The sequence below is a fragment of the Crotalus tigris genome, unplaced genomic scaffold (genome assembly GCF_016545835.1).
Source record: "Crotalus tigris isolate CLP2741 ecotype Arizona unplaced genomic scaffold, ASM1654583v1 scf7180000018016.4438896, whole genome shotgun sequence".
In the NCBI taxonomy this organism is placed as follows: domain Eukaryota; kingdom Metazoa; phylum Chordata; class Lepidosauria; order Squamata; family Viperidae; genus Crotalus; species Crotalus tigris.
In genome coordinates, this window is record NW_024096778.1 from 4,414,298 (window position 1) to 4,429,471 (window position 15,174).

At 37.2% G+C, this 15,174-nt stretch overlaps 1 protein-coding gene and 1 pseudogene across 1 annotated transcript; one reads left to right on the top strand and one right to left on the bottom strand.

The window, feature by feature from the left end:
- Positions 1-273: 273 nt before the first annotated feature.
- Positions 274-1,254, top strand: LOC120309426 (mas-related G-protein coupled receptor member H-like). The gene has a single exon (XM_039346608.1). The coding sequence runs from the start codon at positions 274-276 to the stop codon at positions 1,252-1,254; it is 981 nt and encodes a 326-aa protein (XP_039202542.1).
- A 981-nt stretch (positions 1,255-2,235) lies between these two features.
- Positions 2,236-3,166, bottom strand: LOC120309427 (annotated as a pseudogene).
- Positions 3,167-15,174: the final 12,008 nt, after the last annotated feature.

Consider the following 15,174-nt stretch of genomic DNA (forward strand, 5'->3'; position numbering starts at 1 on the left):
CTTGATACTCTTTGAGTTTGCTTTTTAAGCCATCTCTTTACCAAGCTAGGTAACATCATCAGTGCTAGCACTGTGCTGGGACTAGCACTGATGATGTTACCTAGTTTGAGTAATGAAAAATCTGCAAGAAAACAAGTAAGCTGAGAGAGCACCAAGTGGCCCCAATATTGATGTTATTTCAGAGACAGGAATGACTGAATCCATTCTTCTTTCTTTTCTTCTAATAGGAGCTTCTACTCCAAAAGATAATCAGAGGATTACAAAAGCTTAATGATGAATTCCAGCCTGGGAGATCTGGATGCTACAGAGAATTATTATCGGTATAATAATACCAGTGAGATCACAGAACAGCTCACCCTTTCTGTAGAAGAGATTGTTTGGACAGGCATCACTTTAACAGTCTGCTGTGTTGGATTTGTGGGCAATGGCTACATCATCTGGCTACTTGGCTTCCAGATGAAGAGAAACTGTTTCACCACATTCCTCCTTAACTTGGCCATCACAGACTTTGGGTTCCTCACATGTGTAGTTATAACTTTAATCTGTAAATTAACCAACTTGCTAGGAAGCATTCTCAACTTGATCTGTATTTCTTTCTCCCAAATATTGTACATCAATGCTCACTTTCTTATGACGGCCATCAGCATTGACCGATGTGTGGCTGTCCTCTTCCCAATCTGGCATCGCTGTTCCCGGCCAAAACATTTGTCCCCTGCTGTCTGTGTCTTTCTCTGGATTGCCTCTTTCCTCCTTGCTGGAATTGTGAATATTATGTTGTTCACAAAAATCATTGTGAATGAGAGATTCTTCAGTCTTCATTTCCTTGTGACTGCTATGGTTTGCCTTCCACTGATCACTCTCTCTACTGTGGTCCTTTTCATTAAAGTATGTCTTAAATCGAATCAGAAGAATCAGGGTCGGCTTTTACTGATGATTTTAATCACTCTTCTCTGTTTCCTCATCCTTGCTTTTCCATTATCAATCATTGTAATGATTTTTTGTTTTTCTAGTTCTGAGCGTTCTGAAGCTCAGAAAGAACTGAGATATTTGATTATGCTGAGTTTAATGCTTTCTTGTCTAAACAGCAGCATTAATCCAGTGATCTATTTTCTAGTTGGGAGGAAAAAAGGAGCTCAGTCCAAGGAGAGCATGAAGGTCCTTTTGCAAAATGCCTTCAAAGAAGGTGAAGTTGGCCAGAGGGAGATAGAAGAGGTCAAATCCTCTCACAAGGCCTTTGTGCTACTTTCTGAGTAGCAATGAATAAGTTGCACTTGAGGCTGGAATCTTATAGGTGGGGACAAATCTCTTTCCACACTTTGACTCTTTCATCTGACATACAGAGAACTGCATTTCAAGAGATGCCCACATCAGTCCCCAACTAATGCTGTGCAGGAAATGAACTGCATGACATTTATAAAATACTCAGCTAACTTTGCTTTCTAAAAATGAGATTTTTATTTCTAGATAAGCACCAACCATGCCTGCTGCTTCCAGATGTCACTTAAAGGAAACTAATTCGTGAAATGAAGCAACAATGAGTAAAATTAAACTAGAACCAATTAGAAACCAATTGAAATTCAGTAATTAGTGTTTAGGCTTCAGTCTCTTACTAAAAAGGGAAAGAGCAAGAGAGGCAGTTTTCACGTATATCCCATTTCTTGGGAGCAACAGAAGAGAAATGGGGGCCACAGGCAAAATCACAAATCCCCAGGCTAAAATATCAGTGAATGTTATGTCTGAAATGTGTGAGGATCATAACTGTCATATTTTATTGCAGGAAATGTATCCTGTACATATTTTTTTCTGCTCTTTCCTTTTATTATGTATACAAATTAGCGAAGCTGTATATTCTTCTATCAAGTGCTTTAGGGACAAAACCTTTGCAATTATATAGGAAATAAACATACATAAAATGAGAAAAGTTAAATTTAAAAAAAAACATGCATTAACAGGAGTTTTTATGATATAAAGAAGAATTGTATGATGTCAGACATATCATTTCATTTTATGAAATAAAGAATTACATGAAGTGAGATGTAATTTCATGTGATGAAATAAAAAATATATATGAAGTCAGACACTTTCTGTACAAACATTTCACTTTGAAAATTAAGAATACAGCAGTATTTCCTTTTTATTGTTTGGCGTTAGCTACTTTGTTCAATAAATTTTCTTTTTATTGAATGCACATATTATTTATGGCTATCAAATGTGAATTACAGTGATAGTAAGATTTCACAAAAGTTCTTCCTTTGCAGCTTGCTGTTCTTCCAGGCTGCCCTGCTGCTCATTGTTGAAGACTCTTTGAAGAGCCACCTTCAAGGGTGTTCTGGGCTGACTCTTTCCCCTTTGCTTCCTCCCCACTAAGAAATAAAGGAGTGGGTTGATGCTGCTCTTGAGAGTAGCACTTCCTATTCCAATTGTCAAGAGGACAGGATGAGGGAAACTGAAATAATAAATGACATATGAGGCATACCTTGGGAGAGAAAAAAGGAGGAAGAAGAGGAGAGCCAGCAAGATGGTGGTAAGGAACTTCCTTTGATTGCATTGCGATTTAGACCTCATGTGAATCCAGAGGGTCACAGTAGACAAAACCATGAGAAGTGTACAAAATAAACCATTCACAATCAGCTGATAAAGGTGAACTTCCAGAGCTTCTGTTCTGGTGGAGAATGAAGTGCACTGAAGAGAGCAAGAAGGAGATGATCCAGATGGGGCCACAAACAAGAGTGGAGAAATATGACAGATGATGGCAGTGATGCCAGAGTGGGAAGAGGACAGCCACACACCTGTCCAGGCTGATGGCCGTCATCAGAAACTGGCTAACAGAATAGGTGAAGGAAAAGAGCTCCAAAAACAAGAAGAAAAAAGTTTGGTCTATGTAAGTTCCTTTATAAAAAGTTGACACCCCCACAAATATAGCTGCCATAATGAGGGATGCGAGGACCCCAAAATCAGCAATGGAGAGTTTCAGGATTTAAATGGTGAAAGAATTCCTCTTAATGGAAAAGGCCAGGAGATAAATGGTCTTTCCATATTCTACCAGGCCCAAAATGCAAATAAGGGCAATGAAGCCATTGATACAATTTCGTGTTAAATTATCAACCAGCTGATTATCTAGAGAAGACGTTTCTGGTATTTTAGAAGTATTCAGAGCAGTTTCCATATTTTCAATAATACGGAAAGAAATGTTGACGTTTTCTGGATCACTCCTTGAAAGTTCAGGAGTATCCAAAATAATTTGGGGATGCACCCTACTTAAAAAAAAAAGAAAAGATAATTACTTCACTTACACACAGACACACCAGACATACAGACACACACACAAACTTATTTTTCATTGACAGATATGATATAAACACATATGTATTTTTTTTTCGTCATCTGATGGAAATTACATCCCTAAAATCGATGCTATTATGAGGCTGGAGAATTGCTGTACTTAGTAGAGACCCAAAATCTTCAAGATGCATTTCAGTAAAATTGCCACCAATTTATCAGGTATCAGGTATTTGTTTAACAACTGTCACAAAACAGGTAGTAAAATTGGGCCACTTCATGTTATGAGCTATCCCAAAGATGCTTTTTCATGAGGCAATTGGACTTTCTTCTTTTTTTTCTTTGAAGATGTTTCGCTTCTCGTTCAAGAAGCTTCTTCAGCTCTGACCTGTTATGTTAAGACCTACTTAATGAGCAGTGTGACACTCAAATGAATAGTACCTGCAACAATTCAGCATAGATTTGATGTAAAAGTACTTTGAAAAGAGTCAACTGAAAAAGGAAAGATTGCAGTGTTATTTTTTGCTCTTTCTGTTAGCTATTCTAGCAAGGGTGATCCCTGTAATAGACAGGACGTTCCTTAATCACTCACATCTTCTGCCTCTAGAACTGTTCACGAGTCTGACAAGGGGTTGAACTAATTATTTGTAATAAATAAACAGGTTGCCCCTACTGGCTTGTAGTATTATAGACTGGAAGCTAAAACATATAAAGAGCGGTTGCTGGAATTGGGTTTATCTAGTTTAATGAAAAGAAGGACTAGGGGTGACATGATAGCAGTCTTCCAATATCTCAGGGGTTGCCACAAAGAAGAGGGAGTCAAGCTATCCCCCAAAGCGCCTGAAGGCAGGACAACAAGCAACAGATGGAAACTAATCAAGGAGAGAAGCAACCTAGAACTAAGAAGAAATTTCCTGACAGTCAGAACAAATAACCAGTGGAACAACTTATCTCCATAATTTGTGTATGTTCCAACTTTGGAAGTTTTTAAGAAGAGATTGGACAACCATTTGTCTGAAATCATATAGGGTTTCCTGCCTGAGCAGGAGCTTCGGTTAGAAAACCTCCAAGGTCCCTTAAACTCTGTTATTCTGTTCTGCTCTACTCTACTCTTCTATTCTATTCTATTCTATTCTATTCTATTCTATTCTATTCTATTCTATTCTATTCTATTCTATTCTATTCTATTCTATCCATTCTTAGATGCTTCTAGAATTTTCTTGGGTTTTTGTGCCCAGATCATGAGCAATTCTTCTTTGTCTTCCTCCCATGAAGAAAAAGTACTCAGATAAAAGACATTCAACCAAAGTCAGACACACCAGTCAACAAGTCAGAGATGGGAAGATTGCTGTCACACTATCCAGAGGAAAAACCTGCTGTTAAAACCAGTTCTAATATTGGCTAGAGGATCCTGTGGGATTAGCTGATCTCATACTAATGGTTGTCTAAGTCTTATCTTAAGCTCAAAAAGGAGTATTTTGTAAATAACAATTACCACAACAAAAATTATCCCTTTGCTGTAGACCAGGGGCAGGCAACCTTGGCTCTTTTAATACTCATGGACTTCAACTCCCAGAATTCCTGAGCCAGTCTTCCAATTTCTTGATTAGGGGGAGTAAAGGCCTGAATAGGAATGTCAAGACTCTCCCTGTAGAATCACTTTCAAGGAGTCTTCTCACAGTCCAATTCAATCCCAAAGCAAACCAGGAGAAGAAATTCTTCTAATTAAGGTTTCTCAGCCTAAGAAGAATGGACAGCTCAGGATACTGCCCTGTGACCAAAAGAAACATAATGGAAAAGAATCCTTCCATCATCGCCAACATTAGCTGAGGCTGAAAAGCGCCACCATGAGAAGGTGTGGAATGGGTGAGTGAGTGAGTGAGTGAGTGAATGAGTGAGTGAGTGAGTGAGTGAGTGAATGAATGAATGACAAAATAACAGAATTGGAAGGAACCTTGGAGGTCCTCTAGAGTCTAGTCCAACCCCCTGCTCAGGTAGGATGTCCTTTACCATTACAGATAAATGGTTGTCCAATCTCTTCTTAAAAACCTCCAGTGATGAAGCTGTTCCACTGATTCATTGTTCTAACAGTCAGGAAGTTTCTCCTTAATTTGGCTCCATTGCTTCTTGTTCTGCCTTCAGACTGACTGACTGACTGTCTGACTGACCAAATACATAAATAAATGTTCTTAGCATGAGGCAGAAAAGCAAAAAAAAAAGAGGGCAAATTTCAAAGACTGTCTTCATTTTCAGAAATAAGAGACTCGAAAGCTATTCGGGTGTTTGATTCCAGAGTGAAATCCAAAACTCAGAAGCTCTTTGGATATAAGGGAATTGGCTAGTCAAGCTCTGTAACATGATTGAACATTTTGAAACATATTTCAAGGGTTCACAGAGACCATCTGGGGGCCACCTGACACTTTCTTCCCAAACAAACAAACTTTAATTTCAGCACTATACATGATTCATTCTCCGCCTTTTCTCCACCTGAGTTCATACATTACACTAAACCAGAATGTCTCTATGTTTTGTGTACAAACCATGTTTAATGACTTAGCATATTTGATGAACTGAGACAACTGGGATTAATGCAATCAATTCTGCTATAGCAGTGGATGTAAACTTTTTTGAGATTGTTTTAGATATAGTAAAATCTGTGGTTAATGTTGTTCAAAACTATGGGGATTGTTGCCTGGCATCAATAAAGCACATCTAGGGTGGCAATAAATCAGAATTTTTTTATCAATACCACTAAAAAGGAAAAACAAGAAAACCAAGAAAAAATCACCTTGGTTGGACTAAGAATTCTCTGACCAACTGAAAGAAAAAAAAAGTAAGTACAAACAATGGAAAGACTGTGTTGCAGACTGAAGATGGAGGATATAGGGGAATAAACCCATCAGGATTCAGCAGTTCATCTGCATTAAAAAGACAAAGGCCACTCTTGAAGACAGCAAAGTCCACATTTTGGACAGAGAGAACCACTGGTTTGAAAGAGGGGTCAAAGAGGTCATCTGTGTCAAAACTGAACATCCCTCTCTGAACAGAGGGGGAGGGATATGGCATCCTCTATTTCCAGTCTACAACACAGTCCATTCAGCAGTTCCATGAAGGCTCCGCACCCATTTGCATTGCTCAGGTAACTCTGAGGACACAGACAAACCTCCAGGTGGCCTCAACGACTCTCTAAAATAATGCAAATGACCAACTGTCTGCAAGGAGTACAAGTCCTTCCATTCCCCACCATACAGTCAGAGCTGAGAAAGCTTCTTGGATGAGAAGTGAAATGTCTTCAAAGAAGAATAAGAAAGTCCAGTTGCCTCCTGAAAAAGCACCTTTGGACATTGAACGTCTCCCTAGAGTTGAGCATGATAGTTCAGGGGAAACCTTCATCTTTACCTAAAGCTAAAACAATTCTGAAGCTGGAATGGACGTGCTCAGTGCTCTGATCTCAGAATGTTCTTCAGTGTGGACTATTAGCATCCCACTTTACTTAGCCCATCTTTTGTGCTCCCAGGAGCAAGAAGCTTCTTTGTAGGGTTTCATATGGCCTTGAGGGACACATTCAGAATCTGTTACAAAAAGATAAAGGACAGTAGCCTTCCCTGAGCCCTGGGAAAGGAAATAGAAAAAGTCTCAGGGGATACGAGAAGAGGGGGATGTAAAAGCAGACTGGAACTTTATTGAGACTGGTTTTATGAACAGTATCTGAAAGGTGTGTTTCCTGGTCTAGAGAAACTTCAAGGACTAATAGTGGCAGCTCCCTCAATGCCTTCTGATTTTGTTTCATCAGAAGAGAACTTAATCAAAACATTTTAATAGAACTTTTAGAGGGTTTTTGTTTCCTGAGCTATATAGAAAATGATGGCTTCTTTTATGATCTCTTAGTCTCTAGTGTCTGCCATCTCCAGGGAAGAAATGAAAAAGAGAGATCCAATTTTTCCCTTTCTTGCTTCTCTTCCTTCTGCAATTTAATTGCCCATTAAGGGTAATTTAAACATTTGAAAAGTATAACTTTTTCATACTAGGAAGAATTTGTCCTATACTAGACATAGTTTTGCAGACGTAGGTTACTGGAAGAAGAGTGTCAGGAGTGTACTAGAGGGCTCATGACCAGTTGGGTCATCATTTCAGAGGTATTTATCAGATCTCCCCTTTTTCCCCCACCCCAATAATTTTCTATCGAGGATTATATTTATTTATTTATTTGTTTATTAAATTTGTCTGTTGCCCATCTTGTCAGGAGATACAAGTGAAAGGTATACAACTACAACATGAAAAGATAAGTAACATTTTAAAAATATATATAAAAGGTGCAGAAAAAGCCACTCCTCACCAGGAATCCCTACCAGATCCCTCAATGCCTTCCACAGGGAGAGGTCTTCCAATATCCTGCATTCCCTGGAAACACTGAATGTAAATTTTTAGACGTGTCTACCTTGAAAATGGACCAAGTTGGACTCTACAGTCGTGCATCAAACAGCAGCAAAAGAATGTTTTCTGATAATTTTGATGCCATGAACTATTTTATATAATTTTCCAAATTTCAGTTCCCTGAAATTATGGGCCCCAGATTTGGACCCATTCTATAAGATAGCCCATTTGAGGTACTTTAGTGCAAAAAATATTGGCCTACTATAGACCATTTCACCCAGTTAAGGGTTACAGGAATGAGAGTTTTAGTTGTGTGTAGATAGTGTAGAACAATTTGATTTACAAAGTACACATGATCTAGAACTTCCCTTAGAGACATCTGCCTAATGCATTTCTCTTTCAGTGTTATAGAAACCATTTTATCCCACATTTAAGAGTTCTGAAACACCCATGGAAAAAATCAGCACTGTGTTCTTAATTCTCGGCAAGGAATAATGGATTTCTTTAATCCATGAAGGTACCCCACCCATTCTCAAAACGTATATAAAGGCATCTCATTCGAACTTTCTGGCAAAGCACTCGGGCTTCATGAGAGCGGAAGAAGAATTTATAACCATTCCAGAAGAAGACGTTATTAAGCTCCAACACGCATTGGTGGAGCATAAGTGAGACTGGAAGAAGGTAAGACATTCTGTATCTAAACTTTGAGGTATGGGCTGGTAGAACCCCAAAGACTTTCTCAGGGAAGATCAGAAGGAAATATTCATTTCCATCAGGGATAATAACATCAAGTGCAACATCTTCTTATTCAAAATTATTTTATTCCTGTAAAGTGTTTTTGGAGTTACTGTATTTGATAGCACTTGCTTTCTGGATTTTTTATGTACTTTATATTTAAGCCAAAGTTTTCCTATATTTAAGCCAAAGTTTGAGGATGATGTTATCCCTTCACTTGTGTCCAAGTCTTGGCGATTCGATCCACTGTTCCTTCAGCCTCCTTGGCAAAGGCGGCACTTGCTGTCTCTTTTTTTAGAAAAATATATTTTATTAGATTTTTATATGGGTAGGGAAAAGGTGGAGTCGGTGCGGGTACAGGAAAATTGGGATAAAGGGGACAGGGTACGGATAACTACAGTAAATGCATAATTCAGCAAATAAGCTGTCGTCCGGGTCTTCATATTGAGTATTATTGTTTATATAATACTAGACATTTATAAGAAGAAGTTGGTATAATTAGAACTGACATTTAGTAAAACACTAATATTCCTTAAATAATTAACATAGCTGATAGCATAACAACTATTTCCAATCATCAACCTTAATACTTAATATAATAAAGCTCTAAAATCTCTTCTTATTCTAACATGTTTCAACCCACTGATAAAATTTTCTCCAGGTTTTATAAAAGACTGAATCTTCTTTCTCCTTCATTTCTAACATTAATCTGTCCATTTCTGCACAATCTAGGATTTTCAAAATTATAATCTGGTCTGATGGTAGGTTTTCCTTTTTCCAAAATTGGGCAAATACTATTCTTGCAGCTGTTAATACATATAATATTAAATAATCATTTGCTTTGCCATAGTTAGGTCTTAATATACCTAACAGGAACAGTTCCAGTTTGAATTCTATATGTATTTTCATCATCTTTTCTAACCATCTATGAATCTTAGACCAATATTTTTTTGCAATAGAACATGTCCACCAGACATGATAATAAGTACCTGGTTTTGTTTACATTTCCAACATGTATCCGATAAATTTTTAAACATTTTCGCTAAGCGAACTGGTGTCATATGCCATCTATAAAACATTTTATATAAGTTTTCTTTGTATGTTACTGCTTTAGTAAGTTTGATATTTTTATCCCACAGTTTTTGCCAGTCTTCTAATTCTATAGAATATCCAAAATTCTTCGCCCATACTATCATTGTCTCTTTTACTTGTTCTTCTTCCATCTTCCAATTTAATAAGTATTTATAAAGCTTCTTAATCCAATGTTCATCTGTTTTTAAAAGTATTTTAGCAAGTGGAGTCAGCTTTTGTAAAATCCCATTATTTTTATGTCTTTTTCATATCTTGTTTGAATTTGCAAATAGGACCACCATGTTAAGTTAATACCTTGTTTTTGAAGGACTTGCCTGTCTTTGAGTGTTCCGTCCTTGTCCAAAATGTCTTTATAATTAACAAGTTCATCATAATTAATCAAATTTGGATAAGCAAATGCTTCCATCGTTGAAAGCCACTCAGGAATTTTCATATACATTTTGTGCTTAACATTCTCCCATTCAGAAAGTAAAACATTTCTTATAGCATGGTTTTGAAAGTACTTATGTATTTTAGCTTTCTCATACCATAAAAAGGCATGCCAGCCTAGTTGAAGGTCATATCCCTCTAAATAGAGAATTCACTTATTTCTCAGAGTAATCCATTCTTTAAGCCAAAGCAAAATAGCTGCTTGATAATAAAGTCTCCAATCCGGAAGTCCAAAACCCCCTCTATCTTTCGAGTCTTGTAGAAGTTTACATTTAATTCTTGCTTTCTTTCTTTGCCATATTAATCTTAATATCATTGCATTTAAATCATCAAAAAATTTCTTACCCAGCTTTACAGGAACTGTTTGAAATAAAAAAAAAATAGCTTTGACAAAAGATTCATTTTGACAGTCGCTATTCTTCCTAACAATGATAGTTGGAGATTTCCCCATTTTTCCAGGTCGATTTGATTTGTTTTAATAGTCTCTCACAGTTATCTTCTTTTAGTAATGAATATTTTGCCATAAGATAGATACCTAAATATTTAACTTTTTTAACTATTTAGTTAAGATTTGTATTTTTGGCGAGTTGAGTTTTCTGTTTATGAGTTAAATTTTTTGTGAACACTTTAGTTTTTTTCCTTATTTATTTTCAATCCAGCCACTTCTCCAAATTTCTCAATTTTCTGCAAAAGTTTAGGGGCTGTTTCCAAAGGCTCCTCTAAGATAAAGACCAGATCGTCCACGAAAGCCTGTAATTTATATTTCTGGTCTTTAATCTCAAGACCTTTAATTTCTATGTCTTTCCTGATGTTTCTAGTCAATACCTCCAGAGTAAAAATAAATAACAGGGGTGAGAGTGGACATCCCTGTCTTGTACCCTTTTTAATATCAAAGCTCTCTGTATAATCTCCATTTATAAGTATCCTTGCTGATTGTTTCTTGTAGATCACTTGGATTGCTTTAATAAAGTTTTCAACAAAGTCCATTTCCTGTAGTTGTTGAAACATAAATTGCCAATTTAAATTGTCAAATGTTTTTTGTGCGTCAAGAAATATGAGTGCCATCTGGTTCCCTGGATGATTTTCATAATATTCCAAAATATTTAAAATAATCCTTAAGTTGTTCTTTATCTGTCTTTTCGGAAGAAAGCCATTTTGGTCTGTGTCATCTACCATCTGCCATCTACCAGGTTTATTAGCATTTTCAAAAAAGTTCTGTTTGGCTTGTTTAATCTGTTGTGCCATAGTCTCAAGTAGATTTAATTTATATTTTATTAAGTCCATTTGAGGTACCTTAGTGCAAAAAAATATTGGCCTACCATACACCATTTCACCCAGTTATATAAAGGCATCTCATTCGAACTTTCTGGCAAAGCACTCAGGCTTCATGATAGCACAAGAAGAATTTATAACCATTCCAGAAGAAGACGTTATTAAGGTCCAACACGCATTGGTGGAGCATAAGTGAGACTGGAAGAAGGTAAGACATTCTGTGTCTAAACTTTGAGGTATGGGCTGGTAGAACCCCAAAGACTTTCTCAGGGAAGATCAGAAGGAAATATTCATTTTCAGTCAGGGATAATAACATCAATAACAAGTGCAGCATCTTCTTATTCAAAATTATTTTATTCCTGTAAAGTGTTCTTGGAATTACTGTATTTGATAGCACTTGCTTTCTTGTTTTTTATGTACCCTATATTTAAGCCAAAGCTTTCTTTTCTGTTGTAGAACTGGATAACTCCTGGAAGAGATGGGTCACGATTAGCATGAAAAAGGAATGGTAGACACTCAATGAATAAAGGAGGAAACTATTTTTTAGAAGCTTCTTGAATTTAGCTTCTTGCTCCTATCATCAACAACAATAATAATAATAATAACAATATTTTTCCCACAAAGAAAGATTCCCTCCAGCCACTAAAAGTTTCCACCTTCTTCTTTTTTTTCTGAAGAGTGAAATTAGTCATCTATGGAGATTCTCAGCCATCCAGGTCATGGTTGTCCCAAAGGTGCTTTTTCAAGAGGCAACTGGACTGTCTTGTTTTTCTTCAAAGATGTTCCGCTTCTCATCCAAGAAGCTTCTTCAGCTCTCAGAGAAGCTTCTAGGTCGGATGAGAAGCAGAACGTCTTCAAAGAAAAACAAGCAAGTCCAGTTGCCTCATGAAAAAGCATCTTTGGGACAGTGACATTAAAAAAAACCTTTTGTGCATAGTGGGAGCAATTATCTCCCTTGTGATATTTATTCTTCATTGTTGTAAGTTGTCTATTTTTGTAGTCATCGATATCATTGGTAGTTTTATATTCAGAATACTCTGCTGAATCGTTGATGTTTTCCAAACTGAAATCCATCAAGAGACCTTTGAAATGCTCCAGAAATCTCTTCTTTGAGAGTGAAAGTTTCTATTGGAAGAAAAGAAAGAAGAGTGGATTCAGTAATTGCTCAAAAATCATCAAGTTTTCATTTCTTTCTTTTCTGTGGAAAGATTGTGATCTGTTGCCAAACAGTTTTATCTATAGTACCATCATTTTGAAAATTTTCTAGTATGGTTCTTGGTATATAACTTACAGCAATAATATGCTAATATTGCTAATATTATGAAAAACCCACTCAAAACAGCCTGCTGGTTGTGCAACTCACCATCGTGATAACAATAAGAGATGAAGATTGCCTCTCATATAAATGATAAAGTAAGACTCGTACTGGATCAGTTTTTATCCGAGTAAGTGCTACATATTCTGGCTTCTGGTGCCAAGTGGACTAGAGAATTTAGAACTGTCAGCTAACCAACTAAAAACCAGCAGTTGCAGGACTACTGAAAGTATAGTTATTTAATTGTTCACCAATATACAAAGATTGGACATAAACAGAAAATATACCTATTACTATCAGTAGTAACAATAACTTGGGAGCCCTCTCATTACATCTCGAGCTCTGCTTGAACACCATGGCATTGACAAAACCACCCTCAGTTAATTGCAAAAGGCAGCTTTACTTGGAAATGCCTAGATCCTGTGATCGCTCTCAGATAGCCATGGCTATCCCAGGAAAAGCGTGGCAAAACCAGAACATCTGGCCGACTGTGTGACTAACTATAATTTCTTGAAATTGCTACATTATCCAACGCTCAAAGACTCTGGGCAGCACCCAATGATAAAACCTCAAAGAAACTATTATATGTTCAATTAAAAAAGTATCTTCCATTAGACAGGTAATTGCACCCAGAGAATTTCTATGAAAAAAGACAACTCTACCGGAAGATGAGAGAGTAATTCCAGACTGGAGGCCGAGAATTAGGAGAGAAAAATTCCCGCCCACATGAAAATGCACAGCTGGCATACTTATCAAGCTACAGATATTCCAAGGAAAAATGTTGGTTTTATTGTGGTCTCACAGAAAGCTGAAATGAAGGAGAAATGAGTTTTGTTGATCAGAGAGATCCAGTCCCAAACCAGAAATAGGACAAAATATACTTAACTGCTTAAATTAAATCTTTGAAAATTTCTTGCCTGTATTCTTCTTCTCTCTCTTATGCAGGGAGAGGGAGATGCAGGGACAGAAAAAGGCAGTTTTGAGATTCCCTTGCAGTCCAGGATGTAAGGAGTGGATGCAAAATTCCTGAAACATGAGTGCAAATCTTCATACACGAGCACAAAGGGAGAACTTTATCATGGAAATCAAGTAGTAGAGAAGTTGAAAAATAATTTTGGGTCATCATAAAGAGAAATGTTGAAACAGGTCTCATCTCTGCACCAGGACCCTTAAACTCGTCAGTGTCAGATATTTCAATTTCTTAGCAGATATTTTCACTGTTCTGTTAGGATGGCTACCATTACATTTGAAAAGCAGTCCAGAAAAAAGTCAATTGTGATTTAGGTGACTATCCCCATATTAGTATTAAAAGTACATTTTTGATATGAAAAATCAGGGGCAGAAACTAGTAGCCAAGTGGATGGATATTAATGCATTTACTTATGTTTAAGATCTTCCAAATGTGTTATCTATTTGAAAATATTGGTCCAAAATCTTCAAAGTTGGGAGAAGATTACTATGTGATGTTATTGATGGCTAGAGTAACCGACGATGGCCAAAGCAGAACAAGTTCCAGAGGAAAAATAATGGTTTTTAAGTCCTGTTCAGGTTAATTGTAGTTCCAATTGTAGTAGGTTCTATCCATACTAGGCTTTGCTTACAATGTCCAAAATATGTCATTGTAAGGTGATAGTAAGCAGATCTTCTGAAGAAAAGAAATATTTCTGTTCTGGGATGGGTAAGCAGATCTTGTTAAAAGCCTCAGACGCTGAGATATATTTTTTGTCTTGCACAATCAGATGTGAGCATCAAGTGATAAGACAGTCTGGTTCCTGTTATTTGCAAGATAATCACCAACTAGTAATAGTAATAGTAGTAAAGTTGGAAGGGACCTTGGAGGTCATCTAGTCCAACCCCCTGCTCGGGCAGGAAACCCTACGCTATTTCGGACAAATGGCTGTCCAGTCTCTTCTTAAAAACTTCCAGTGTTGGAGCATTTACTGCTTCTGGAGGCAAGCTGTTCCACTGATTAATTGTTCTCACTGTCAGGAAGTTTCTCCTTAGTTCTAGGTTGCTTCTGTACAACTGTACAATGGGGAGGCTACTCATGAGCCTTGGCAACTGTCAAGGAGAGAGATATTCTTCTTTTATTTCAGTTGAATTGGACCTCTCATCTGAGAAGTTTTACGGTGAACTTCTGATTGTAAATTTCTCGCCTTCATGCGAAACACGACAGAAATTGCCTCTTGTTTATAGCCTTCCTATACTCTGTCTCATGTAGACTAAGAGTTAAATCAAGGGCTTGGGTTTACTGGAGCAGAAGGTGGGGGGGTCTTCTAAAAGAAGCTTAGTGCTGTCATGACACTGCCATGGAGTGATGCTATTAAATGTCGGCCTATTTGGTATACAATTTTTTCCGCATAGCTGTGGATCCTATGAACCCTTACCTGACCAGATCAGCCTCTTCTTAACACTTTCCTGTTTTACTCCAAGGAACCCTGTGATGCCCCTCAACACTGCTAGACTCAAGAGATACCATTCCTTTTTAGAGGGGAATAGAAAAGGACCTAAAATCATATAGGTAAGTAGATAGATAGCTAGATAGCTAGATAGTGCTCCATCACTGTAGCTTTTTAAGAAGAGACACCATTTCAGACAAATGGTTGTGCAATCTCTTCTTAAAAACCTCCACTGTTGAAGCATCCCCAGCTTCTGAAGGCAAGTTGTTCCACTGGTTA